Source organism: Pezoporus wallicus, unplaced genomic scaffold (genome assembly GCF_028554395.1).
Source record: "Pezoporus wallicus isolate ANWC-B61680 ecotype Strahan unplaced genomic scaffold, APGP_CSIRO_Pwel_v1 contig_14689, whole genome shotgun sequence".
NCBI classification, from domain to species: domain Eukaryota; kingdom Metazoa; phylum Chordata; class Aves; order Psittaciformes; family Psittacidae; genus Pezoporus; species Pezoporus wallicus.
In genome coordinates this window covers 848,189-874,629 of record NW_026637698.1, presented here as the reverse complement: position 1 = coordinate 874,629, position 26,441 = coordinate 848,189, and the positions used below count along the sequence as shown (strand labels likewise).

Genomic DNA, 26,441 nt, shown 5'->3' with positions numbered 1-26,441 from the left:
ATTACCCAGCTTCAACTACTACTCATACATGTAGGAGCTTAGGAGAAGGTATCAGTTAAGGACACACATAAATGTTTGTACCAGGAGCTATGAAAAGAACAGGGGAATAAGCAAGTGGAGTATAGGGAGGGTATTGGACAGCTGCATGGGTTCCTGTGGAAGAAATGCTCTAGTTCTTGTGCAGACTCTAAATTCTGACCCCTGTGAGCACCCCAGAACTCCAGCTGAGGGCTGTGCTCCCTTCAAGATGGAAATAGAGGGAATCAGTTCCTGTGACTTTGGCTTGTGATAGTATTCCTACCTGGGCTGCATGCTGACAGTGCAAAACCAAACCTGAGATACTTCCCATATAGGTGTCTCTGAACTCTTTTATCGTCGTAGTGCTGGGGCTTAAAAGGTATTTTATAAGAAGGGAAGGATGTGTTTACTGTCTGCCCTCAAATGCTAGAGGCTGGGTGACAGCACCAGGTCATTCTTGGGCTAAAACAAAGGGAAAAGGCAGGTGGACTACGGACTTGTCTGCATGAGGATGGTGGTGATGGGACAACATGGGACTCGAAGCTGAGCAGGAGCCCGAGGTCGTGTGGATGTGGGTGCTTGTTTTCCAAAAGGAGCAGGTTACTTCTAGTGATATTAAAGCGATCAGGAGCATGTTTAACAAACATATTGTGGTAGGAACCCAAAACTGTCTAAGCATTTGCTACACAGATGTATCTGTGTAGCACAGCGTTACCTACAGTAAAAAAACAGCCTTTGCTCCTGCAAGTGTAATGTCGCTTTGCTTGAGTACAGTCAGTCCCTGCTGCCTCTTTGCATTAGGTGGAAGTTCCTAGAGAAACTTCTCTCAGTTCCCTGAGACACTCAGATGTGCTGAACACCATGCACAGCCTCAGGTTGTTCTTGGGTGTCTAATTAGGCTGTGAGCAGCCCAGAGTTCACTGTGTGCTAGCCCTGAAGGGATTTCAGCGTTGCTGCGGGTTTGTTTCTGCTGAACGAGGCAGCCTTCAAGTACCTAAAGGGAACACAGGAAATCTGGAGAGGGATCTTCACCAGGGACTGTAGTGATAGGACAGGGGGCAATGGGTTCAAACTGAAACAGCAGAGATTTAACTTAAATACAAGGAAGAAATTCTTTACTATGAGGGGTTGAGACACTGGCACTGGTTGCCCAGAGAAGCTGTGGCTGCCCCATCCCTGGCAGTGTTCAAGGCCAGGTTGGACACAGGGGCTTGGAGCAAGCTGCTCTGGTGGAAGGGGTCCCTGCGCGTGGCAGGGGGCTGGAACTGGATGAGCTTTAAGGCCCCTTCAACCCAAACCACTCTGATTTCATGATCCTATAACAAAACCTTTCCTTGGTGCCCCCAAGGCCAGCTGAGAGCTGACCCAGCCTAGTTTGTGGCAATGGCTGGAAGGGCAGAGACATCAGCTGATGGGCAAAATTCCTTGACGCTTCCCTTCAGATTGTCCGTGCTCTCCTGTGACTTCATTTGGCTGTTACTTTAAAAACGCCTGTGTTTTCTACCACTGGCAGAGTAACCAGCTGCATTATCTCTGCATTACTGAGGTCTGCATTCAGCCAGCAGGAGCCATCCCCCAGCTCAGTGAGAAGTGACAGCAGCTCAGGGAAGAGGGAACCCTCAGGGGTTGGACAGGAGCATGGTGATGGGCACCTTCCCATCCCTGCTGCTCTTTGGCTTATCAAATGCTTCATATGCGTGGCTTCATTTAAGCAAAAAAGATCTGCACTGCAATCTGTGCTCTAATTTGAGGACACCATTTAGTGGTTTTAATTGTGTGACAGTATTTTGGTATTTTCAATACCCGGTAGTAGGTTAATGACTGTTCCTTGAAGAATGGAGTTTATATAACCCAAGTCATTACATAAGGCAGCTGGTTGTGGCCTGAGGAACAGAAGGAAAAACAAATACGTGAGGATGCAAAACCCAGAGCAAGCAAACTCCATGCTGATGACCCTGAGAAGCCTAAACTAGAAATGTTACTTGAGTTCTAGCAAGGTGAAACTCACCTTGAGGAAGGCTGACGGCTTGGAGATAAAGGCACGACGCGATAGCCATCAAGCTCTGTGCTACCACGCATTTCCCACGTGGTGGCTATGTGGTTTCCATTAAAACAAACAGCAAACAAGCAAGCAGAAAGTTATTCCTGTGCTCTGTTCTTTTTCCCAGAGCTCAGAACCATGGCCTGAGGTGGACTGAGCCAGTGGGGAAATGAAACCATGGGGAAACCTCAAGCACAACCGTTTGCCCAGACCTCGGATCTCAGGCTTGATAGACAGGATGATGTGTGGGGTAGTTTTAGTTCAGTCCCAAAAGTGAGCGGGTCTCCTGCATCCACATCACCCCAGCTATTCTCAGGGTGCTGAGATGTCCCAGGAGATGGTGGGCAGAGGTGGGAATCCTTCCTGGCTCTGATGCCAAGGAAGGGCTGGGCGCCCACAGCCTTCCTTATGTGCCCCTTTGGGCATCTTCCTTGGGGCAAGCGGATGCTCGGGCCCTGGCATGAGCAGAAGGGGCAAAGGCTGGAGCTTCCCCCGGTGGGGCCGCGGCTCTCGGAGCGGGCAGCGGCTGCCGGAGGGAGCGCGGCGGCAATCGGGGCTCCGGTGTCCCCCTTCCCCGCACCCCCGGCTGGGGGGTCCCGGCGGTGCCCCGGGGCCGGCCCCGGGCGGGAGGAAGGGCGGGGTGAGGATGGCGTGTGGGACTCGAAATGCGGCCAAGCGCCGCTGCCGCCGGGGCTTCTTCGCTGGGGAGAAGCGAGTGTGTGCGGGGCGGGGGGAGCCCCGCACGGGCAGGTCCGCAGCGCCGCCGCCCGCCATGAGCCGCTCCCGGAGCTTCGCCTCCCCGCGTAGGTAAATGCCCGAGGTGGGGAAGGGGCGGCCGGTTCCGTGGGGCTCATCCCCCCCCCCCGCCATCCCCGTGCGGAGCCACTGGAGCCCGGTGCGGGGGGGAACGCGCCGGGGGCTGCCAGCGCGGAGCCGAGCAGCGGGGACACGCAGCCCGGAGCCGGCAAGGGGAGGGGGGGGTGGTGGTGGTGGTGGTGATGATGGGTTATTTTTGGGTACCGTTTTTTCGACGTTTGAGGTATTTATTTATTTATTGTATTTTTTTCATGGCACCCATCGGGAGGGGGGTTGATTTCGGCGAAGAGGATGCAATGAGGCTCCCCCGGACTGGGTGATTTTTGCAGCCTGCCTCCTCCTCCTCCTCCCCTAGCCTTCCTCTCCCCCCCCCCCCCCTTTCCTCCCCGTTTTTGGCTGGCTCGCTTTCCAGTTGCTGCATGAAGGGCTGTGCTTGTGGCGGTGCCTGCCCGCTCCCGGAGACGTGGCGCACCCCCCTCGGCCGAGGGGAGGCCGGGGCCAAAGAGAAGTGGGGGGGGGTTAGGGGGGGGGGGTGGGGGTGTATTTTTTTTTATGATTATTTTTATTTTTTATCTATCACATCTGTCCTAGACAAATAAAAACATAAAGGGGGCAGGGCGCGGGAGCCCGCGGCATTCCCGGCGCGGGGAACACGCGTGTGTGCGGGGGGCCCCCCGCCGCACCGCAGCGTGCGGGCGCTGAGCGCGATGCGCCCCGGGCTGAGCTCTGCGGAATAGCGCGGCCGCCGCTCGCCGTCCGCGGGCTGGACGGACCCGACCGCTGGCAATTCCCTATTGATGTCCATGAATGCAAACACCATGATTTTCATGATCCTGGGCGCCTCTATCGTTATGGTAAGAGATTTTGCTTATTTCCCTCCCCTCCATCCCTCCTCCTCTTCCCCTCCCCGCACTGTCCCTCAGCCTGTGCACCTCTGTGTGTGTGCGCGTGTGCATGTGCCCCATTAAGCACCAAAGATTATTTTTCTTTATGACTGCTTCAGTCTTTGGCAATCAAACTCGAGTCAATGTTTTATTCCATCATCCAGAGTTGACCAGATGCCTTGGTTATGGGCTCTTACAGGCAATAGCTTGCTTGATGGACATGAATGCGTTGTTGGACAGATTTCACAATTACATCTTACCGCATCTGAGAGGGGAAGACCGAGTTTGTCACTGCAACTGTGGAAGGTAAGTTCCCTGCATTCGAGCTCTCACCCGGCTCCCCAGCCCCTTCCCACCTCATCCCATCGGAAAGGCACAGCGAGGTGGTGGCCAGCGGCGGGGTGCTGCTGGCTGGGCTACCATCTTTGCATTCTGGCTGTGTCTCACCTTCCTGCATGAAGGGAGGGGGGTGCTGTGTGGTTTTTCCGGAAGAAGAGTTTTCCGAGGGCCTGGAAGTCCATTTTCCTTTGTGTGCATGTTGTGTATGTGCATCTGGGAGCCCTGGGAAAGTAACTTTCATTTAAACGCTCGTGATTCTGCTGTTGTCGTCACTGGCTGCGTTGCTTCTCGGTGTGTTCGTGGTCCTGGTGTTGCAGTTGGTGGCTTAAATGGAATGGGGTTTGGAGGCTCTGTGCCCAGGGAGGAACGTTGCTGTCTAGGGCAGAGTCACTTTGAGGCTTTGTAATCTTTGATCAGCTTTTAATTCCCCGTGGCTTTCCTGCTGAGAGTTGTGATGGTGCTGGACAGGGGTAGCTGGGCTGTGCTTTGTGGAGCATTGAGTCAGCTCAGAGCGCCGGGGTGGATCCTGTGCCAGGAGCGATGCCTTTGCTGTGTGCGAGTTTATGACTGGACAAATACCCACCTCTCCCCACGGCTGTTTGGCACTGCTTCATCCTCCTGAACAGGGTTCACTTCTTGTGTTGTGTGTCAGCGCTGGAGAGCTCAACCAGGCTTTGGCTGCTCTCCTGTTAAGAGCCAGGGGGGCGAATGCCTCTCTTCGCTATGGGACTGCTGTCAGTGATCCCTTCGAGGCCTCATTACCCTCCTGTGCCTGGGTACTCCCTGCCTGCTGCTGCTGCTGCTGCTGCTGGAGAGTTTCTTCTCTGTGGGGAAGTAAAGCAGCACGAGGCTGTGCCAGCCAAAGGACGTGCTGGGGGAGCCCTCCCCTGCCACATCCAGCGTTCAGATCGAGCTTTACCCCTCTTCGAGCATCCTCTGGAACCAGCTGCATCCCCTCTCGCTGGTGTCGCATCCCTCTGGTGACCCTGGTGAGGAAGCTAAGCTGAAACTGGGATGTATATAGTTTAATGAAGGAAAACCGCTTTGCCCTTCCACTCTGCTTCAGTCACTGATGGTGATTGTTACCGTTCTCCCCATGGTTCCTCCTCAGGTTCCTGTGGCAGAGCAGCAAAGAGGGTACAAGCCAGATGCGGCCAGGCCTGAGGGACTTAGTGAGCAAACCCTCAATCCTGGCTCCTTGGGAGCCTCAGGCACCTTGTGTTGGGGTCAATGGGGAAGACTGGAGGCAAGAAATATCCACAGCATCTTTGCCTTTCTTTTTTTGGCAGGGATTGGCTTTTTTTTTAGGGAACATTTTGGAGTCATCCTGATGTTTTTCACTAGTTTAAGAGTCCTCCTCTGCCTCTTCAACCAATTTCCCTTTTTGCTTGTCAAAGCTGTGTTCAGTGGTGGTGAAAATTGGCTGCTGGTAATAGACTGACACACTGGAGTGGCTGAGGTGTGTCAGGTCTCACTGGTGGTGTTAGCAGTGTCCCCTCTGCCCAAGGCTGGGGAGGTGACGGGGACCCTCCTCTCTCCCCTCACTGTATGTCAGTAAAGATGCTGTTGAGCAGGTGAATTAGCCACGGCCCTCTCCCCATAGTTGGGCCCTTTCTTAGAAAGAGCAAACCAGCTTCCAAATAGTCACATATGGCTCTGAGAGAAGGCACAAAGCAGAAGTTTACCAGTTGCCTTAGGTGTGGAGAAGCAATGGCTCTTGCCAACAGAACGAGCACGCCAGTCTCTGCCCCAGGCATCGCTCCTGTTGTGCATGAGGATTGATTTCAACACGTTCATGCTCTGGTGGAGAGACCCTTGCATGAAGCATCACTGTGCTGTGGGGCTTGTGTGGCCTCGTGCTAAGGTTTGGTCTGAGATCCTCACTGTGAGCTCTGACTGCTGCCCAAGTGCCAGTGTTTTGAGGTCTCTGATTTATAAGGCAGGTGCTGGTGAATGCCTTTTTGTCAGCAGTCCAAGTGCTCTGGGTGCAGCTCTTGAGAGCACATAGATGAGCCATAAGCAATGCTGCCTTGCACTAGGCAGGGATGCATCTGGGAGCAGTGGTGCCAGGGACTGATACAGGACTCCTCATTTGCCAATAACCAAAGGGAGTCCTTGGAGGAGGGAACTGGCTGCAGTTCAGTGTGTTGCAGGGAGGAGTGGGGAAAATGAGTAAATGGTGCAGAAATGGAAGGAAGAATTGGAATAAATGAAGATTGATGTGCAATAGGCTGAGCGGCTGCGATGACTGCTCTTCCCTCCTGCCCTCGCCTAGGTTGTGGTGTCAGCTACCCCTCTAATTCATTCAGAAAGGTTTTCCTACTCTCCTATCCTGGTTGTATCCGTCCTCAGGGTACCAGCGTGGACCCCTTCCCCAGGAATGGTCTGAGCATCCCAGGCCGCACCGGGGTGGCCTTGGGCATCCAGTGCATGGCAGGATGTGCTCTGCAGGAGGAATCAGAATCTGCACTGAGCTCATGTTGGTGTGAGGGGCTGGGAGCTGCTGCCTTGCTGGTGGTGGCTGTGCACCATATGTGTCCCAGTGCTGCTGGAGCCAGGCGTGCTGGGGATGTGGGGCTCTGCCCCTCCCAGGCCACCATGTCCCATGTCATCCCTGCAAGGCTTCAGGGAAAAGGCCAGACTTCAGCTCTTGGCTGTTCCTGCTGCTCTTTGATGCTGGAGTGCCCCTTCCCAGGCACAAAACTGCAGGCAGCCCTGGAGTCCTGTCTCTGACCATGGCCGGAAGGGGGTAAAGGCAGATGTGCCCTTTAGTGCATCAGTAGCTGGATCTCTTTGGCAATGGGATGGGGGCCTGGCTGTTTCCAGCTCCCACTCCTCGTGTTTTGCTGCCCCCTCAGGAGGGGTGTCTGGGATATGGTGAGTGTCCCTCCAGTGCTGGTCTCTGGTGGGAGCTGGCAGGCAGCAGTGTGAGCCGTGCCATGGTGGCTCTGGGCTCACTGGAGTCACCCGTGTGCATGGAGAGTGGTCTGGCTGCTCCTCAAATTGCTCTTCAGGTTGCATGGAGGCTGTGGCTGGGATCGCCCCTCACGGGCAGTGAGGTCTGTGCCCATTTTCCTCAACATAGGTCTAGCAAGAAAGTCCCGGGGCAAGTGGAAGGAAGTGCTGGCTTATGGCATCATTCCTGCCTCTTCCTGAAACACCCCTCTGCCACCCCTTGCCTCACAGAGAGGGCCTCATTTCCTGCAGCTGGGGAATATACTTTGTGTTTTTATCATGGTCCTGAGCACTTGGTGTGTGACTGGGGAGAGTCACTGGGGCAAGGCATTTGGGGAAGAAACCCATCCCCATCTTCAGGTCCTGCTGCATCTGAACCCTGCTACCCCTGCTGTGCACATCCCTGCGGGTCAGGGTCACTGGAGCTCTTTGAGGCTGGACCATGATGGGAGAAGGGAGCTGTGGCTCTGCTGGGTCAAGGTTTCAGTGACTGCTTGTGGCTGCAGGGTCCAGCCCCCTTGTTTGGCTGGGGGTTATGCTGCTGGAGTTTCATGTCCAAGCTGCCCTTCTGCCCAGTGCAAGCAGTTGGTTGAGGCTGGTGCATGTTTGTGGTCTGTTCAGAGCCACTCTTCTCAGTGTGAGTGAGCCTGGGCTGGGCAGCATTGCCACTGGAGTGGTCCTCCTCCCAGAGCGGAGCCGGATGGTCCTTGTGCTGCGAGTGGGAGCAGATGTGCTCATCCATGCAGGGGGGGATATTGCTGTTAGGCTGGACCGGGGCTTTCCCACTGGAGCCAAGGAGGGCAAAGCTGCCAGGAGCCCTGAGGCCAGGCAAAGTGCATCCACAGCTGCCTGGTGGGAAGGGGAGCTCGTGTAGTGATGGTGCTTGGAGGGAGATCAGCAGCAGAGACAGGGCTGGCCCTGGCACCTGGTGCTGACACCGAGCCTGAACAGACATGCTGGTATGACAGGGACTGTTCCTCTCTTAACATCTGCCTTCTCGCTGGAGGAGGAAGGGGTGACAGCCTCATTTACACTCCTGCTGGCTCCTGTTGATGCCGTGCAGGAATGTGCCTGCTGGAGCAGATCCCTGGGGGAGCTTGGCACTCCCTGTCCTCAGCATGTGGAGATAGTCAGGCTGTCCAAATCACGGTGTTGGGGCCTGCTTGCACGCAGGCAGCTCACCCCTCTGGCTGGGGATGTACCTGTTCCCAGGAGAGAGCAGGGCTATGGGGCACTGCAGGAGCGTAGCACTGCCCTAGTCCGAGTGTCTCTGTCCCAGCCAGTAAAGGGTCCTCTCTGGAAGCAGAGAGCTGGCAGCAGATCAGGAGCTGGGTGATGTCATGCAAAGGAAAAACACCAAAGGGCGTCCGTGGAGGCAGGGTGAGATGGAGAGAACAGATGACACCTGCATGGAGCGAGGGCCGGCCAAAACAGCCGGGGGGGGGCTTGGAAGTCCCGTGTCTGGGAACGGACGGGGAGCTCAGGAGCTCTGGCACGTATTCTCCTTGCCACTGACCTTCTGAGTGACCTTGGCTGAGTCTCTCCCCGTGAGCAGGGTTGGAAAGGACTGAGAGGGGTATCAGCCTTACCTAATGCCAGCACCCTGCAGCAGAGCTGGGGCCTGTCCATCTGAGGGGTACTTCAGCCCTGTTCCCACTGGGCTGTGATCCAGGAGGGAATATCTCCGGACAAGGCTATGCCAGACCTCTCCAGAGCAACTGGTGCACATGGAGAGCCTGCAGTGCAATCTGGCTGGGCACACAGTGTTGATGTGTGAAGTGGGTGCTCCCTGGGGCTCTGCCCTGATGCTGGGTCACTCGCAGCACCAGTGACCGGGGAGGATGGCCGGAGGTGCTGGAGCTCTGTTGTCTGGTGGCAGCATGGGTTTGGATGCTGCTGCTCGCTGGGCCCTGTCCTGGGCTAGCAGCACTGCTGTTGGGGGTACGCAGAGTACAGTTTTGCCCTGTTTCCTCCTTCCCCAACCACTCTGAACAAGTCATTAAACCTCCTTGTCCCCAGACCCACTGCGGGTGTGCTCACTGCCTAGTGCTGGAGACCTCCAGGCCTTTCTTAGCCTTCTAATAGCTGCTCCAGTGCCAAGGGTCCCGGGTCGGTGTTGTCCTTTGGGCCACGGTGCCATCCGCACCGGTCTGCAGGCTGGCTCTGCTGGCAAAGCCTGGCAGAGGCTGCGTGGCACGTTCGGAAGAGGCTGCAAGGTCAGACAGGGATGCAGAGCAAGGAGGGCTCTTTGCCTCCCTCTAGCTCCGCTTGCAGCCCTGTGCAGGGCCCGCCTGGGGGCTGCCTGTGCCCGGGGCGGGGGGGGGGCTGGCGGCAGGGCAGGGTAACCCCCATTGCCCCGACCCCCGCTGCAGCTGGAGCCGGGGAACCGCTCACTCCAGGCTGTGACAACTGCAGCGTGAGCCACCAGATGGGCCCCAGGCCGGGAGGGAGCCGGAGCATCCTCGTGTGGCATCCCCAGGGCAGGGCAGCGGCGGGAGGTGCGGAGGCAGCGCCGGGCTCTTTGCATCTCCCACGACCGCTCAGCGGCGCTGGTTCTGCAGGCTCAGTGCTGTGCCTTGCCTGCAGCAGCCAGCACACACACAAGGTCACTGGAAGGGACAATAGCGCTTGGGGCAGCTCTGTAGGGAAACTTCCCAAGGCTCTGCTCCTCTTGGCACAGAGGTCTCCCCTCTTTGTCACATAGACCGGGAAAGGGGACAGGGATGCTGCAGCTCACACGTGCACAGGCATCACTGTGCTGCCTTTGTCCTGCAGCTTCAGCTTCTCACCTGAGCCTGGTGCTGGGCCTGGACCAGAAAACCCAGCCTCTCCCTTGCTTCGGGCCGTCACCCACTCCTGCTTTCGAGGCTGTTTCTGGCCTGCAGAGGGGTTACATTTACTTCCCTACAATTACATCAGCTCCATCACACCAAGGGTGGGCATCACTGTGAAGTATGGCTCGAAGGGGGGGGTGGCACATGATTAACCTAGTAGGAATAATTTGTATCCTGGGTGTGTTGTGAACCCCTACAAGCTTGGAAGGCGCAGGAATTAGCCCTCAGGTTACGTGGTACATCTTGTTCTTGTAAAGGAACACGCTCAGGGATGGGTTTACCTTTGGAGGACCACATGTACTTTGTGACAGCTCTGTGCTGTGAACCCCAGAGCCCTCACACCCACGTCGAGGTCTGCCTGCTGGCTAAGGGCAATGCAAGGATGAAGGAAGGTTTTGTCCTCTCGAAGGCCTTTGGTTGGTGAAACAGGCACTGGCTGGAGGGTTTTGTCAGCCCCTGGGTGGCCACGTTCTGAACACAAGGTTTGGCCAAAAGCCTTTGCTCTAATAGATGTATATCAGAGCAAACAGTCACATTTACATCACCATATGATATATATCTCATCATACACATATATGAGCTGACCTCCAGCACTGTCTGCCCTCGCTGGAGGTGCACTGGCATGGGGCTGGGGGGTGTCTTGCTGCACCCCCGTTATGCTCAGCACGGAGGTGATACATTCCCCCACTGGTTGCAGCCCCCAGAGGCATCCAGGCCACGTTCCAATTTCCGATTCCCTTGGTGCACAGTGGGGACACTGGACCTTTGCGCACTATTAATAACGCGCCGAGATGTGCCCGTGCCTCCGAAGCACTCCTGTAACGTACCCAAGGACTTGAGCTGCAGCAGGAAAACTGTTGCACCAGCAAGTCCGGCTTCCCTGAGCCTTGCTGAAGCCTTCCCAGTGGAAACTGGGGTCAGCATTCCACTGCAGAGGGCACGCAGGGTTCCCAAAAGCTGCCTGGACGGTGGCAGGACAGGGCCTCCAGTGCTTTGCTGGGATGCTTTAGTGACTGGAGGCTTTTCTGTTAGGGAAGTTTGTAGCTGGGATGCAGCTTTGGTTTCTGAGAGCTGGAAAATTCGGTTGCCACATCCGGACAAGTCAAAGTTTCCTCTCTCTGTTGAATTTTGCCTTCCAATGAATTGCCTTTGGGCTGTGTGGCTCACCATACAACAAGGGCCGACTCCTTTCTCCCGTACGACTTCAGGCTGTACAGGCACAGGGATGACCCAGGGATACTGTGAGGACTGAATCCCTCTTTATGGAACGTTGGAAGCCAATGGTCACTTCTTATGCTCACCCTCAGCCTGTGTCCTTTTGTCTGCCCCATTCCCCTCCAGCCTCTCGATCTAAGTGACCCACAGACCCAGACTCATCGTGCTGTGGAGCCTGGAGAGGAGAAGGCTCAGGTGGGATCTTAATGTATGGAAGTGCATGAAGGGAGGGTGTAAAGGCAGAGGCGGGCTCTTTGCAGCGGTGCCCAGTGTCAGGACTAGAGGCACAAACTGAAACACAGGAGGGTCAAGCATGTTTTTACCGTGAGGGTTCCATGAGGATGTGCAGAGAGGTTGTGCTCACCCTCCTTGGTGATGTTTAATGGCATCTGAACGTGGTCCTGGGTACTTGAGCAGGGGTTGGACCAGGGATCCTTTCCAACCTCAACCATCCCGTGACTGTCTGGAAGCTACAGCCCAGGAACAGGGACTCAGATCACCAGCCCCTGGGGACAGTTCCCTGTGCATGGGAAAGGAGCCCCAGCCACAGCACGAGTGTCAGTCCCTCACTGCTGCCCTCAAGGTGCCATTCAGGCCGGTGGTGACCAGAGGAAGCCAGGAGAGCTGGAGGAGATCCCACTGCAGTGTGCAGAGTCAGCCCGCACCGGGCAGAGGGACGAGGTGACTGCGTCCCTTCCCTCAGTGCCCTGCAAGCAAAGAACGAGAGCTGTGAAGGAAACAGGGTGTGTGGGAGGGAAAACCTCTTGTGAAGCATGGGAGGGGAGTGCTACGGCCCATGGCACGTGCGTGTGTGTGCCTCTGCACATACATGAGTGCTACAGGCACATCCCCGCTCCCGAGTACTGGGGGAGGCTTGGCAATGGGAGAGCTGTGCTCCAGGGCTCTCTTCTGGTACAGAGCCTCCAGGAAAACACCTCATATGGAGGGAGCTCTCGCACACTTCCTAGGAAGGGCTCTGTCCTGTTCTGGAGATAGTTTTGCTCCCTCAGCCCCAGCGATGCTCTGCATGAGGAGGCTTTAGCTTGCGCTGTGGGCTGTGATGCAGCGATACAGAGGAGAAGCATCCGGCTCCTGCTCCGGCGCCTCTTGATCATTCCAGTCTTGTTTCCTGGAGGTGTTTGTGGACTCAGCCCTTAGGCTGTTTCTGTACTGCAAGAAGCAAAAGGGATTCGGTTAAGTTATCCCTGGCAGTGATGGGAAGCATGGCACATGGGAGGTATGTGTGAGGCTTGCCTTCTCCCCTTCTGCACAGCTGTGTTCATTAAATTAATGGGAGCCCTCCCTTTCATGGATAAGAGCTCCCTTTTTGGGAGCCTCCCTCACAGAGCCTCTAGATTGTTCCCTACCCAAATTCAGTTAAGAATTGGGTATAAACCAACCAGGGCCTGCCCTAAGCCTCTGTGATCACTTTGAGATGCCATCAGAGCATCTCTTTCCTGCTGCTGCCCCAGTCTGGTGCCTTGTGCTGGGGCCTTTGCTGAATGCAATGGGGAGCAGTACCAGGCAGCCAGGGATGGGTTCCCATCCACACCCCGTGGCACCACGTTGTCCCCCAGCCCTGCTCTGCTGGGAGCTGGTGCCTCTGGTGCAGGTGGCCTCTGTTAAGTCATTGCTGAGATTAGGGCTGTTTTCAGTAGGTTCCTTTGAGAGGAGGCTTGTTTGTGTAAATATTTGGACGTTCCTCGGGATGATTGTGGAGCAACCTGCACCTCATGCATATTCAGAGGCCTCCAGCGATCGCCTCCTCTCCTGCATGTGGGAGCAAGGCTGGGTCCGTGGAGGTGGCAGAGATGTGTGTGTGGAGGTGATGCTGGTATGGGCAGTGCTGGGGGAGCCCGGGTCAACGTGCCCTGTCCTTGAGCCAGCCCCTGCCCAGGCAGTGCTGTCCCCAAAGCAGGCAGTGGGAGGAGGTACAAGGGCTGAGCACAGAGCCTGGGCAGCCTCATGGCTCTTCAGGGAAGGTTAAGAGCCTTTTAAAGCAGATGCAGAGGCTCCAGAGCAGCTTGCTTCCAGTTCTGCTTTGCATCATGCATCCCCTGTCATCTGGGATCCTCCTATCCCCCATGTTCAGCCCACACGGACCTGCCTTACTTTTTGTACCCTACAACTCCCCCACTCCATCCCTGCCATTTTCCTGCTTTTCCCGAGTTAACCAGGGTCTTTCAAGCAGTTCAGCATCATCACAAGCTGGGTCTCCATCACCTCATTGCACAAATGAACCCAAGCGAGGCTGCTGGCTGCTCCTGGGCTGAGATTTCTTGCTGTCTATCTGCTACAGGCAGGAACTGCTGCCTGTTGCTTGGCAAGGGTAAGAGACCCACATCCCATCCCTGCTATCTGCTCCCTGAGGATGAGGTCAAGGCATGCTTTTAGGTACTACCTCCATGGCTGTAGACATGTTCTGCTTTAATATAGAGTCGTAGAATCCCAGACTGGTTTGGATTGGAAAAGACCTTGAGATCATCCAGCTCCAACCCCTGCCACGGGCAGGGACCCCTTCCACTGGAGCAGCTTGCTCCAAGCCCCTGTGTCCAACCTGGCCTTGAACGCTGCCAGGGATGGGGCAGCCACAGCTTCTCTGGGCACCCTGTGCCAGCGCCTCAGCACCCTCACAGGGAAGAGCTTCTGCCTAAGAGCTCCCCTGTTTTAGTTTGAACCCTGATGAAGACCCCTCTCCAGCATCCCTGTATGTGAAACAGTATGGGAAATCAATAACGTGGAAGATGAGATTCTTGTTTTACCCTGAGGGATGGGACCCGAAGCAAAGCAGCACCCCCTGGAGCAGCACCATGAAGTCCCCAGCGTGGGCAGTGCTGCAGAGAGGACTTGTCTTGCCCCTGTGAGGCACTTGGTGCATGGCTGCCCTCGAGCCTGGCTGTGCTCACAGGAGCAGAGCGTTCCTGACCTCTGCCTGCGGACATGAAAGCATTTGTGCCCTTTACGTCTCTGCGGAGGGACAGCTCCAGCCTCACGCTGCCCTTAATGTCATTTCCCATTCCACAGATGATGGGCTTAGGCACAGCGACGTGTCCGGGATGCGGCACGAGTCCCAGCCGTGATTTCAGGTTTCTGTACTTCTCTACCTCACTCTTTGCCAATTCCTCTGCTGATTTAAGCCCCCCCAAAAAGCCCCTCTGCTCGCAGGGATGCTGGTAGGAACTCGAAGCAATGGTGTTAAAGCAGCCCTGGCTGCTGGATGGACAAAGTCTGCTCTTCTCCACTGATGCTTTTCCCTCTTTCTGTTCCCCGCAACAGGCATCATGTCCATTATGTTATCCCATACGACGGGGATCAGTCAGTGGTGGACTCCTCGGAGAATTACTTTGTGACTGACAATGTAACCAAGCAAGAGATTGATCTGATGCTGGGACTTTTGCTGGGCTTTTGTATAAGCTGGTTTCTGGTGTGGATGGATGGGGTTCTCCATTACGCAGTGCGAGCCTGGAGAACCAGCCGACGGTATGGTAAGTGCATCCGTGTGGGCTCCCTTCTCCTCCCGCAATCCCTTGCCCTGTCCTCTGAGGCTGCTGGAAAGGGAGGAGGGCGTCCTGTTCCGTGGGGATTTTCCTGAGCAGCCACAACCCAGCTGTCGTGGTTTAAACCCAGTCAGGTTTAAACCCAGGACACCAGCCCTCTTTATCCAAGCAGGAATAGTCCCATGGTTATAACCAGATCCTCGCCTCAAGGGCTGTGCTTTGGGAAGTGTGAAGTTTGTGTTGGTGCAAAGGGAGGTTTGATGGAAGCCAACATCAGCAGGTTGGCAGATGGTGCCTGTGTGTGTCTGCACATGTGGGCAGGGTAGTTTCAGGCCAGACAAAACTTCCCCGAAGTGCGGATTTTTCCATGCATATGATTTGCAGCCAGGCACATCCTTATGGAGCGCAGCCTCTGGTTGTTTGTATAAACTGGGAACAATGTGAGGGCAATGACAGACACTGCTGTGTTGTGGCAGGAACACATCCGCTGAGGTTTTCCCATCCTCATTGCTGTTCCAGATGTGTCTTCCTTTAAGTAGTGACATCAGCCTGTGTGTTACTGTACTAACATAGTGTGAGCTGTACTGGTTAGCCTTTGGACCAGTTAGTTGAACTAACATCCTGGGATTGACCAACAGATGCTCCTTCAGAGGCCCTCTCTGCCCTCTTTGCTCCCTCAGCACCAACATCCCAGGGACTTCAATTGTTATGGGGGGAAAAAGACAGAAAAACTATTAAAGTAGCAAATTACTTGTAATTCCATAAGAGCGTACCTACAAATCTCAGCCTCTGACTCTGACTGATGGTGTCTGTCAAAGTACAACGCAGAGGAAAAGGAGAGAGCAAGAGGAAGATGTATCTGTAGGAAATTCTCATTATGGAAGGGGACAACCTCTTTCTAAAAACCCAGCTCAAAACGCTATTAATTCCTCATTAGTCTTCCCAAATCCCCAGCAGCTTGAGCGGCTCCCGAAGCGGGGCTCTCTTGAGGCTGTGCTGCTGTCATTGCCCAAGCAGGAGGCCGATTGCCAGGGTTCCCAGTGGGATCTAAGGTGTCGGAGCCGATCTTGAGGCCGTGACACCTGGTTGGCACCAGACCACCCGTGGCTGTGACCTCATCCCTGTCATGAAGTCAGTAGGGCCTTGGGTAGGATGCTGCGGTGAGCGCAGTGATGTTGCTCCTAAAGGCGCTAAATGCCTTCCCTTATGGCTACATCCATGCTATCACCTTCTAACCTCCCTTCTTGTGCATGGATACTGCATAGACTTTTAGTTGTAATACTTAATGGTAATGCTAGTGATTAATTTAGTGTTTAAGATGAATGCTCTTTTTTGCTTTCTCCCTGTGCATGCATATTCTAAGGGTTTAAGAAGAGGTTGGCCAGTATGCCGCGCAGATACATCTTTACACAAAGAGAATGCAGTTTTACTTTGCACCCAGCTGTTTCCTCCCTTAACAACCCCATTGGCAGTGCCCCTGCCATGATGCAGGGGGCTGACACCCCCTTCTGCCCTGAGATGTTGTCTCTGAGTGCTGTTTTAGGGGTGTTGCACCAGCCACATGGGCCCAGTCGGCTCTTAAACCACAGCTGTGTGCCTGCACTGTCCCCAGCTCTATTGACAACTCTGTGTCCTCACAACCAAGTATGTGACAGAGGAGACCCTGGAAGCCCCCCTCATCTGATCTGATGGTGAGGTTTCCAGTGGGACACGATGTTTTTTTTTTCCAGTAAAGGGTTTTTGAAGTGCATTTCATTAAAGACAGGCTGAAAAATCACTGGGGAATTTCAAGCTAAATAATGAACCTTGAGCATTTAGATATTGCCTGTTCATTCAAACCAACTACATAAATCCAGCCATTTTAAAGGCAATAAGCAGGAAGGATAACTACTTTGTGGAACAAGTACCTAAGCCAAGATTTCCCTTTAAAGAAAGAAATGATGCTTGTGACTGTGACAGCTTGGGATAGGGGGAGTACAGAGCACTGTGCTGGTACAGGATGGAGAGCCCTCCCTGAAAGATGCGAGTAGCACTTAGCAATGACTCAATGTCACATTGTGGCCTCATCAGCTTAAATTTTGGTGTGTTCAAATAACCTATGGCTCCTTCCTGATGGAAGAGATGGCTTAAAATAGAAAACATTCCATAGAAACTCAGATGTCAGGTTGTACCTCATAGTAACTGCAGTGCTGGTCGGAGCAGTCACGTACCACCTCACGCTAGTTGAAATAGTTCAACTTCACACAATCTATTGCTCTTTGGGGCTTGAAAATTCTCCTTTGTGGGTGTATTCCTGGGTGGAATGACCCAAAGCCCTCATGGCACTGAATGGCAGCTGAAACACTGCTATAGGGAAGGGTGCGTAGGCTGCGAGCTGTGGGACAGGCTGCTGTGGGAAGTTGGCCCATGTTTCAGAGGGCAGAAGCAAAGAGCCGGGGTGGAACAGGGATGCTGATACGTGTGCAGCTTGGTCCCCAGGGCTGCTCCCTGCCCGCTACAGCGGTGAGCAGCAATCACTGTGAGGTTACTGCCTCTGCTGAACCTTGCTCCTGCTCTCAGCCTGGCACGCACAAAGAATAGGGCTCCACACAAGGGGTTGGTTCCTACCAAGGGTAAGAAGCTGGGGTTTGCCTCTTCCGACTCCCACCCTCACTGTCATGATGGGGCTCTTGAAACGAGCTGCTCCTTGTGTTCTGCCTGCTCAGGGTCATGTCTGAGGTGTGGATGTGGTCGTGTTCAGACAAGGGCCTTGCCGTTCCCGTCATCCCTCATCTCCCTTCTTTCTGCCTTCCAGACAATTCCTGGTCTTGGATCCCCAAATTTTGTAACTTAAAGGAGTTCAGGAAACGTCACCACAGGCAGTACGAGGAGGCGACCGGGAACATGGTGCACATCAAACAGAAGCTGTACCACAACGGGCACCCCAGCCCACGGCACCTCTGAGGAACGCCTTCCCCTCCAGAGACTGCAGGGAGCTTTTGAAGAGGACTTTGCTCTTTTGGCAGGGGAACAGCTACAGGTTTGCTCCTCTGTGGAAGCCAGCTGAGAACACGGTTTTACTCATCCACCCCGGGTGTCCCTGGGGCACACCAGGATGCACAACTAAGCCGGTCCTGGATGCTACGCAGCCAAGACATTGCACTGTGTTCCACCTTTTATTGTCAGACTTGTGTACATATGTAAAAAGCAAACAGACACAAAAGAGAAAAGAGATTTGCATTATCCTGTCAGCCCCCTTTTCCTGCCATTCACGGCTGCCCTGCACATCCAGCTACCCGACGAGGAATGTTGGCTGAGGGTATGGAGCTGGGACAACACGAAGAAGATGCAGAGTTTCTCATCCAGGAGCTCGAGTCCCCCCGTTCCTTTGGTCCTTCAGCTTGGTTTTGCTCTGCTCTGTTCCTTCCCTTGCTAGAATGGCTTGGCTGGGCCCAGGTTTGGAAGGGGACTGCTGCCCGCTGGTTGTGGAGGCACAGCATCCCTGTTGCTTTGGTTCCTGGCCTGGGGAGTTGCTGTGGGGGGGAAGGAAGTCCTGGGAATATATAACTGATCTGTTGTTTGCATTGCTGTACACTGAAACCTGCCTTAAGCAACCCAAGACATCTCAGTACCAGGGGAACAGCACTGTAAGGGATCAGTCTGTCTAAGGGGGCTGGTGCTGCCTGGTTTCCACCACTTTTATACTGGTGGTACCTGGCTGATGCCACTGCTGTTGTTCTTCACCAGTGCTGCAGAGATGCTCCTGATAGGGGGGGAGAAGTGTATTGAGTTGAACAATGTTGGATCTGACTCACACCCTGACCATACCCCTCTGCTCCATAAACCACCACCCACCCCTTGCCTGGAGGAAAGGAGCTGCTCTCCCCTCTGCATGGAGGGTGAGCCTGAGGTCCGGGTTCGTACCACCCTAGGAATGCTGACAGAGAGGGTCCTGTTACCCTTCACTCCTCCCGCACATGAACAGCCACCTTCTTCTTGTGTTACTGCTCCAAGCTGAAATAACCTCAGCACCAGGCTGGGCTTGGCTTGAGGAACACAGAGAGATGTGGGCCTGGAGCTAAACTCATCCACAGAGCCCAACGTCCCCATAACGGGTGGAATCAAAGTGCGAGGATGCTCTAAAAGGTTTTGCCTTTGCTTCCCCTGGTCACAGCTTAGGTGTGGGTTTCCAGGGAGCTCTCAAGTGTCTGAAACCAACCTCAACAGCCGGAGACCTCCTTCACTTGCAGTAAGAGTTGCCTGAATGTGTTGCTAAAGCCCATGTGCACCAAGGCAACGAGGTGGTATCTGGTTCCTGTAGCAGTCCTCTTCTGCTGGGGGACAGAAGCAATGCCCCCAGCCTGCATTGCTTTGGCACAGGCTGGGCAGCAGACAGCAGTATCCCTGCTGACTGCAGTGGGAAGAGAGGGATTTCATTGAGAGGAATAAGGGAGGGAGATGCTAGCCCCAAATATTGAAGGTGGTAGCCCTGAATCCCAATCATTTCTCCTTCATTCATCATTCTGTATTGAATGGGCTTGGCTTTACATGGGGAAAACATCCAGAACAAAAGGATGAGGAATACTACCAGAAACTGCTGTTTTCTTCTATGGATTCCTTGAATCTGTCAGTGGCCTCCTATTGTTTGATTGCTCTGCCCTGCTCTAGCAACTGGCCTTAGCTGAGTTATCATTAAAGATGAGATTTCCATGGTTAAGTCTGATCCACACCAGAACTGCAGAAGAACAGGAGGCTCTGGAATAGCGAGAGGAACATCTGACGTGATATTCCCATTGTTTCAGAACAGATTGGATTTACCCTGCTGTGCCTGCAGCTATTACCCTCTCTCTTGGTTGCACGTAGCCAGCAAATCAGCCAAAACATCCTCTCGGTGCAATTGGATTTACTGGGAGTAATTCACTGGTCCTACAGTCAAAGGAACCAGAGGTATCCTCACAGGGCGAGGTTGTCCCAGCACACACTAAACCAACGGGATTCATCCTGGGGAGCTGAATAGGGCTTTGAGTCTCATCCTGAATAAATAAGGGGAAAGTTCCTTCCTGTGCAGTCAGGTCAGGTCCTGTTCCTGACCCAAAGGATCCGGTGCCTCTTCTGTGCAAGGAGGAGGTCAAACAGCTCGATAGAGACACAAGGTCAGATTCCTGGGGTGAGGTGCCCTTTCCTCTGAGCCTAGGACACTGCTGTAGGTGTGACCCTCACCACAGAGACCAGAATACGCCTGTTGCTGGGATGGGATAACCTTACACACCACGTAAGGCTGCGGTGTTCAAGGCCAGGTTGGACGGGGCTTGGAGCAACCTGCTCTAGGGGAAGGTGTTGGGCTTGGATGAGCTTTATTTCACCCAAAGCAGTGATTCCATGAGCTCTCCCTGCACAGGGGCAGCCCAGGTCCCGTGTGTTATTTCACCCGTGGTGGTGTGCAGGAGACTGTTGTTCCCAAGGGTCTGCCAATGTCTTCTCCTTGGGGAGCAAAGCCAAGCCCACGGAGCATTGTGTTGGGTATAGCAGAGCGCCATGCCCAGCGCCGCATCCTGCTCTCTCTCTGCTTCACACCAGCCCTCCTGCCCCTACCCCATCCTGCTCGAGGTGTGAGCCTCTCTGACGTGCGGCCTCTTGTTCCTCTGTCCAAGTGAGGTTGCTCCTGTCGCTCGCAGCGCGGTTGTCTCCAGTCTGCCGTCTTCTCCTGCGCATGCGTGTTCGTTTCGCTTCTGTCTGGTCGTGGGGGTGTTCTCTCCTTGTTTAATTGTCCGAGGTGTTCTCGTGTTGACTCGTTTGTTGTTCTCCTGCCTCTGATCCAGTCTTCACACACACTCAAAGAGAACGTCGATCGAAGCAACGGCAACAACAACAACCCCCGAACCCAGCAACAGCCCCACACAAGCAGGGTTCAGCTGGGAGGACGTGACTTTGGCATCAGGGAGTCGACACAACAAGGCCAGGGCTAGGCAAGGGCATGGTCAGAACCCGGGCAAGAGACAGCACAGGGATGCAGAGCATCCGGCTAGCAGCTGTGTCTGCAAAGGCAGCTCCATAGGGACAAAGGAGTGGGAAGCGTGCGCCACGTCTCAGCGTTCATCCAACCAGATGCTTTGAGGGAGGCTTCTGCAGCCTCGGGTAGTGTGTGTGTGTGGGGGGGGTTGTGCCGCCTCAGGAGGGGCTATTTTTAGAGCAGAGATGGAGCTCAGAGCTGGCATTGGCACTGGGAATGTTCTCCTGTGTGTTTGGTGTGAGGAGCCCAGGTTCGGCTGCCTGCACCCCGAATGGCATGAGCTGCATAGGAGAGGTGTGCGAAGGGAAATCCAGCCTATCAAGCTGTAGATCCTTTTTACCAGCACTGCTGAAGGATGCCTTTACCCCTCAGTGCGATCCCTGAGGGCATCATGGAGCTAAACCCATTCCACACCAGCCTCTTTCTGTTCCTGCCACCTCCTTTCTCCCCAGTCCCGCTCCTGTGTGTGTCCCTGTGTTCAGATCCATGTGTGTCATCCCGTGTTCACTGCATGAAGTCCATTCCTCCTCTTTAGAGCCTCCCCTTCATTTCACTCATGTCTTTCCCAGCGGGGTTGCCAGTTTCCATCCCCTCTCCAAGCTGAGCCCTGGGATTCCTATGGAGGGGGGGACACCGGAGGGATGGCTGTGAGGCACTGAGCACCCGCAGCTCACAGTGACCAAGGCAGTGGGAACCCTTGCAGGGCAAGAGCACATGGATCAGGAATAGGTGTCAATAGTGCTCTGCAGTGGGAATACAAGGACAGGACTCGGGGATGCTCTTTTCCTTGATCCTCCTTTACTTCGTTCTGCACTCAGACCGGGTTTGCACGCATCAGACAGGAAGAGCTACAGCGCACGCAGGGAGACGATGCTCTGCTCCAAGCCTCATCGCAGCATGACCTTTGCTGTGATTGAAAAGCAATAATGGCCAATTTCTCTTACTCAATACACTCGCCCAGGCAAGGGTCACCCGCAGCAGCCTGCGCTGGGGTACGGGGGGGTGAGTGCTGTGCCGAGGCGAAGGGGAGCAGCGGAGGGCTCGGGGTGGCGGGAGGCAATAGGAAAAGCACACTGTGATTTCCCTCGGGTCAACGGGTGAGTGTGGTGGAGCCGTTCCTTCCCTTGCCCTGGGGCTGTGCCATAGAGGAGCCGTCCAGCGCCGGAGCCTTCAGCCCCGTCCTTTGCTGTTTGTCAGTAAAATAGTTTTTTGCATGTTTTGCATCTGAGTGTTTTTTTTCCCAACCCTTTGGGGGGTGCTTGGGGGCACTGCAGGGCTTTGGGGCTCGGGGTTAGGGGAGGAGGAGGCCCAAGCAGGGCTGGGATGGTGCAGGGAGAAGCTGTGCCCAGCCCTGCTCTGTGTGCGGATTCCAGGGCGCTGCCCCAGGTTTTCACCTCACTGCGAGCACCGGGGAGCTCCAAGGTCCAGAACTGATCTAAAAGGAAGGTTTTGCTGTGGAAAGCAGTTCTGGGTGCAGGCTGCCTCCAGAGGAGCGTGGCTTCTCCTGCCTATTGCCGGCAAGGGCAAGCATGGAAGAAAGGTGCAGGAAACCTGCGAGAGCTTGGGCTCATTTCCCATTCTATCGGTACTAAAATCTGCCACCAGGGACCCGTCCTTCAGCACCCTTCATCCTGCTCCTTCCTCCCCTGGAAGAGGACCTCACGTGCACAAAGAGAACAAGTCTGACACCGAGGTGAGCTCCAGTCCTTGTGCACAAAGATGCTGATGGACGACTTGCTCTGCTCATGGAGATGCTACATGAAAGCAGAGCAGCAACAACCACCCCAAACCCAAGCAAAGCACCCCCTCCCCAAGCAGCATAAACCCCCCCCAGCAGCAGCAGGGGGATAAAAGCACCCAGGCAGCAAGGCAGGGAGCTGTTGTCATGGAACTGATTGACAGTTGCAGAAATGGCATCTCAGATTGTCTGGGGGTGAAACATGGCCAGCAAGAGAGAGACGATCTGATCTGCTGAGGTAGGACAACGAGAGGGAGGGCAGAGGCAGCCTGGGCACTCTGAGCCACCCTTATGCTGCTCCCCTTACAGAACTGATAACGTCTCATAGGCCGGTGATGCTGCAGGAGCTTCGCTGCAGGAGATGCCATTCATCAGGGGGGATCACCGAGACTGGGTAAGGCTGAGCTGCCTTGAGGAATCAGGGGAAAGAGAAGGAAAAGCAGCCCGGCTGCCCCAGGTCATTCAAAGCAAGATCTGACCCTATCGACCCTTCACCACGCACTCAATCTCTGCTGCTGGAGCTTGATAGGAAGAGGCGATGGGTAAAGCAGGCTGGTGGCACCTACTGAGCATCTGGTTGAGTGAAGTCCTTTGGGTCCTCTTCTGCTGCAGCTCAGATGGGCAAACGTTGCCTTATCCCAGTGCCCGAGGGACTCCAGAGCTCCAGCAGAGCACCGGGAGCCTGTGGAAGCACTGGCTCAGGGATGCCCATCAGGAGGCTGCAGGAGAAGCAGGGTGGGAAGGGGCATCCCTGGGCAGAGGATGCATGGACCTGACAGGCTGCTCCCTGGGGAACACGGGGACGAGCACCCATGGGACATGGAAACTCTGCCACGTTCTTCTTGGGATCCCTCCAGCAGAGCCCTGCTGCTCACATCTGGGTGCCAGCAGCAGATGGGCTTCCGTCCATGAGCAAAGAGCCTCCTGGTGCAGCAAGGGCAGGGGCTGCGTTACGGAGAGCACAAAGTCACCAAATTCACCACTTTTAACATAAAACCCCACACGGGGGTAATAATAACGTAGCAATAGAATGGGAGCAGGCACAGAGAGAGGGTTAGAAAAGAACCTGAGTGCTTCTCCCTCCAAAACACAAACACAGGCTGACAGTGCACAGCGGCACCTTCCTCCCAGGCAGAAGTAAATACTTCAGCGGTGGCAGGTGAGGATGGATAAATGTCCCCGTTGTAAATCTGCCTCCCAGCTGCGGCGCTGGAGCCCAGAGCACGCTGGCAGTGCAGGGATGGGGGTGATGGACGCTACCTCATCCCTCTGCCCTCGGGTTTGCTCTCCCATAGAAATCACTGTGCCAATCAAGTGCTATGAGCTCGTAGCTCAGCGGCTGCCATGGAGAGAGCCTCAGCCTGGGGTTGCTCCTCAGCATCCCCGCATGGAGCTCGCTGGGTGCCACCTCCACAGGGACATCCTTGATGCCGTGGGCTGACAGCAAAGTGAATGCACTGAGGAGGCTGGTGGGGGAGGCAGGGCCCTGTGCTGAAACCGGTGCTGAGGCCGGAGCAGTGCTGGGTTCTTCCCTGCTTGCTGCCTTCCACGGGCAGCAGCACTGAGAGTGCCCGGCGCAGCCATTCAGCAAGGCATGAACCCCCCCAAGGAGGGGGGCAAGGATTCAGGGGGGGCTTCATCAGCCCCAGGTGGCACAGGATGTGGAGGAAGGAGGAGGGATGTGCAAGCAGGGAGAGAACGGACGGAGAGCTTCATTCCCTGTCACCCCTGACTGAAGCAGCACTTGGAAGCCTGACATCTCCGGTAGCTCCAGGCTGTAGAAGTGCAGAGCGCATCGGCTACCCCATGATCCCAACATTCCTGTGCCACAACCCACAAGGCTGTTAAGCTCCAACAATGGGATCATTTGGATGGAACCTATCCCACCAGCTCCCAAAACACTGTCAGGGAAGAAACGGCATCAGCTTGTACAGGCAGGAGCCGCTCCGTGCAGTGGGAAGAGATGGAGACAAGAGGGTTGGAGGACGGGACCCAAGCAGAAGTTGTCTGCACAACCTCTGCCACTCCTTCACCACTGGGGTTTGATAGGGATGCATCCGTAGTGCTGGGCCGGTGCAAACAGGCATCTCCTGCTGCCAGGGGTAGAACACAAAGCACGAAGAGCATGGATGTGCAAAGCTGGTTGAGGAGTCTGAGGGTGAAGGGAGGCTGAGGCGCACAGCAGCAGCTCTGTGGGTTACAGGCCTGATCCTAGCAGTGAGCTCCAAGTAGGAAGCACAGAAATGCCCCCACTTTGAAAGGGAAATAAAAAAACCAGGTTTCAGTCAGAGGGAGCAGCATCCCCCGGGATGCCCAAGACGGGGAAAGAACTTGACCCCTTGGGACACAAACAGCACCGGCCACCGAGCATCTCATCACACACCAAAGCCACCGAAGCATCCACGTGCTCCCCAGAGCACCATCCCCAGAGTGTCCATCTTTAATACACACGATCCCTTCCATCACACGGCCACGAGCAAAGCTCATGTGAGGGAGGGCAGCACCACCCATCCTTACGAGTGGCCATAAAGAGCCCTTGAAGCCCAGCTGAAGAGCAAAGAGCGGTCCTGAGGGCAGCCCCTGCGGGAGCCTGCTTGGAGCTCATCCCTGCTTCAGGATGAGCACCGCGCTCCCTCTGCTTCCATGCAGGGTGCAGGAAGCATCGCGTGCTCTGCCTCTCCCACAGCTTTCCAGCAGGATTCTCTTTCCCAGTTACCCGCAGGAGCAGCACAGGGGAAGGACAAGACACCGCTCCCCTCCCTCCAGCTCCTTCTGTGCTCATGGAGACGATTACAGAAGAGAAGGGAACACTACCGGAGGTGTGTGTCACAATTAGAGGTTTCAATCACATGAATCAAGCTGCTTGCTCATGTAATGCATTAGGAAGGGGCTTTTAGCAGAGAGGGGCTCTGCTTCCCCTTCCCTCCCTTCATCTCTTGGGGCTTAACAGCAATGTAATTCCAGTACGATCCCAATAGCAAAGGGGAAGCCTAGAATCCTCTACCACATCCGTGGACCAAAGGACAACTCCACTTAGGCTGAAGGGGAAGGGAATAAAAAGGCATTGAGGCTTATTTCAGCCATTCAGGACATAACACGAGCACACCCAGGCTGGGGGATGCCCCCTTTAATACAGGGGCAGATTCAAGGCAGCCTGGGAGCACATTACAGACCGATCTGGAAGGGTGGTGGCCCAGGACAGTGACTACAGGCAGCCTCAGGGGTTCTTGCATCCCTGGTATCCCCAAGGCTCTGGAGCAGCCACCAGTGGAGGAGCCGGAGCAGAGGCTGCTGTCAGAGAGCATCTCCACAGGGTACTCAAGGGCCTGGACTGGGGTCAGGCAAATGTGCTTGCACAGTGGGGTTGATGCCAGAGGCTCACTGAGCAGTGCCTCCCCCCCTCCTTCCATCATTTATGGAGGGAATAAACCACCCAGGGCTGCTCCCTGGCTGCAGCAGCAAGCACCAAGCAACCAAAACCCAGCGGCTGTGCAGGCAGAACAGACCCACTGCAGCCTGGGGAACAGCGGCTCCCGCTGCAGCTCAGCAGTGGCTGCAGGGCTACGCAGCATCCCGAGCACTGGGAAGAGCCAGGTCCCAGCCCCTAGGAGACCCAAGCTCACAGAAGGCAAAAGGCAGCAGCCAGCCCCCAGCAGGAGCAGCCCCAGCGCAAGGGAAGCCCTGGTGTGAATCAGCCAAGCCCCTGCACAGCTCCCAAGTGCTTGAGTCCAAGTGACCCGGGTGGAGCTGACACCTCCATAACACAAAGTGGGTCCCGAGTCTGCGAAGGGGCAACACCAACAGAAGCAGGAAGTGATGCTGTACAGAGATGTGAGCAAGGAGGCTGGCTATGGGCAGGGAGAAAGGGCTCCGCTGGAGCCTAAACCCTGCAAAGCTCAATATATGGGAATGCAAGGCTTGGGACCCAGCCTGGGTTCCCGCAGGCCCATGGCTCTGGGACACTTCAGTGTCAGATGGCTGAAGAGGAGGTGGAGTTCTGGCCTCTTTAACAGGACAGGCCCCACAGACTAATGCAGGCACCAGCATTTCAGCAAGGGGGTCCTTTAATTCACTTCCTTCTGCTCATTGAAACCCTTTTGGTTTCTAGTGCCCTT

The 26,441-nt window shown here is 55.2% G+C and overlaps 2 protein-coding genes across 8 annotated transcripts in view; both read left to right on the top strand.

The window, feature by feature from the left end:
• Positions 1-2,368: 2,368 nt before the first annotated feature.
• On the top strand, positions 2,369-18,532 carry TMEM240 (transmembrane protein 240). 7 transcript variants are annotated; one of them, XM_057407280.1, is made up of 5 exons: positions 2,369-2,862; positions 3,467-3,729; positions 3,959-4,065; positions 14,379-14,587; positions 17,394-18,532. In XM_057407280.1, exons 2-5 carry the CDS (start codon positions 3,673-3,675, stop codon positions 17,540-17,542), a joined length of 522 nt encoding a protein of 173 aa, XP_057263263.1. In that variant the 5' UTR covers positions 2,369-2,862; positions 3,467-3,672; the 3' UTR covers positions 17,543-18,532. The 7 variants fall into 7 exon arrangements, with proteins under 7 accessions (XP_057263263.1, XP_057263262.1, XP_057263267.1 ...); XM_057407279.1 differs by having other exon boundaries at positions 2,369-2,866; XM_057407282.1 differs by lacking the exon at positions 3,467-3,729 and adding an exon at positions 3,144-3,191 and having other exon boundaries at positions 2,372-2,866.
• LOC130598136 (C-factor-like) overlaps positions 9,563-26,441 on the top strand; it is a 120,075-nt gene continuing 103,196 nt past the window's right edge. Inside the window, exon 1 of the mRNA XM_057407274.1 lies at positions 9,563-9,570. The gene's annotated coding sequence lies outside the window, so the exon portion shown is untranslated. The remainder of the gene's footprint in view (positions 9,571-26,441) is intronic.

Excerpts from the sequence above, each read along its gene's own strand:
- TMEM240 (XM_057407278.1), top strand. The coding sequence starts at position 3,830 with ATGTGCCCCATTAAGCACCAAAGATTATTTTTCTTTATGACTGCTTCA. Across the intron at positions 4,066-14,378 it reads TGTCACTGCAACTGTGGAAG|GCATCATGTCCATTATGTTA; the intron begins GTAAGTTCCCTG and ends TCCCCGCAACAG. Across the intron at positions 14,588-17,393 it reads GAGAACCAGCCGACGGTATG|ACAATTCCTGGTCTTGGATC; the intron begins GTAAGTGCATCC and ends TCTGCCTTCCAG.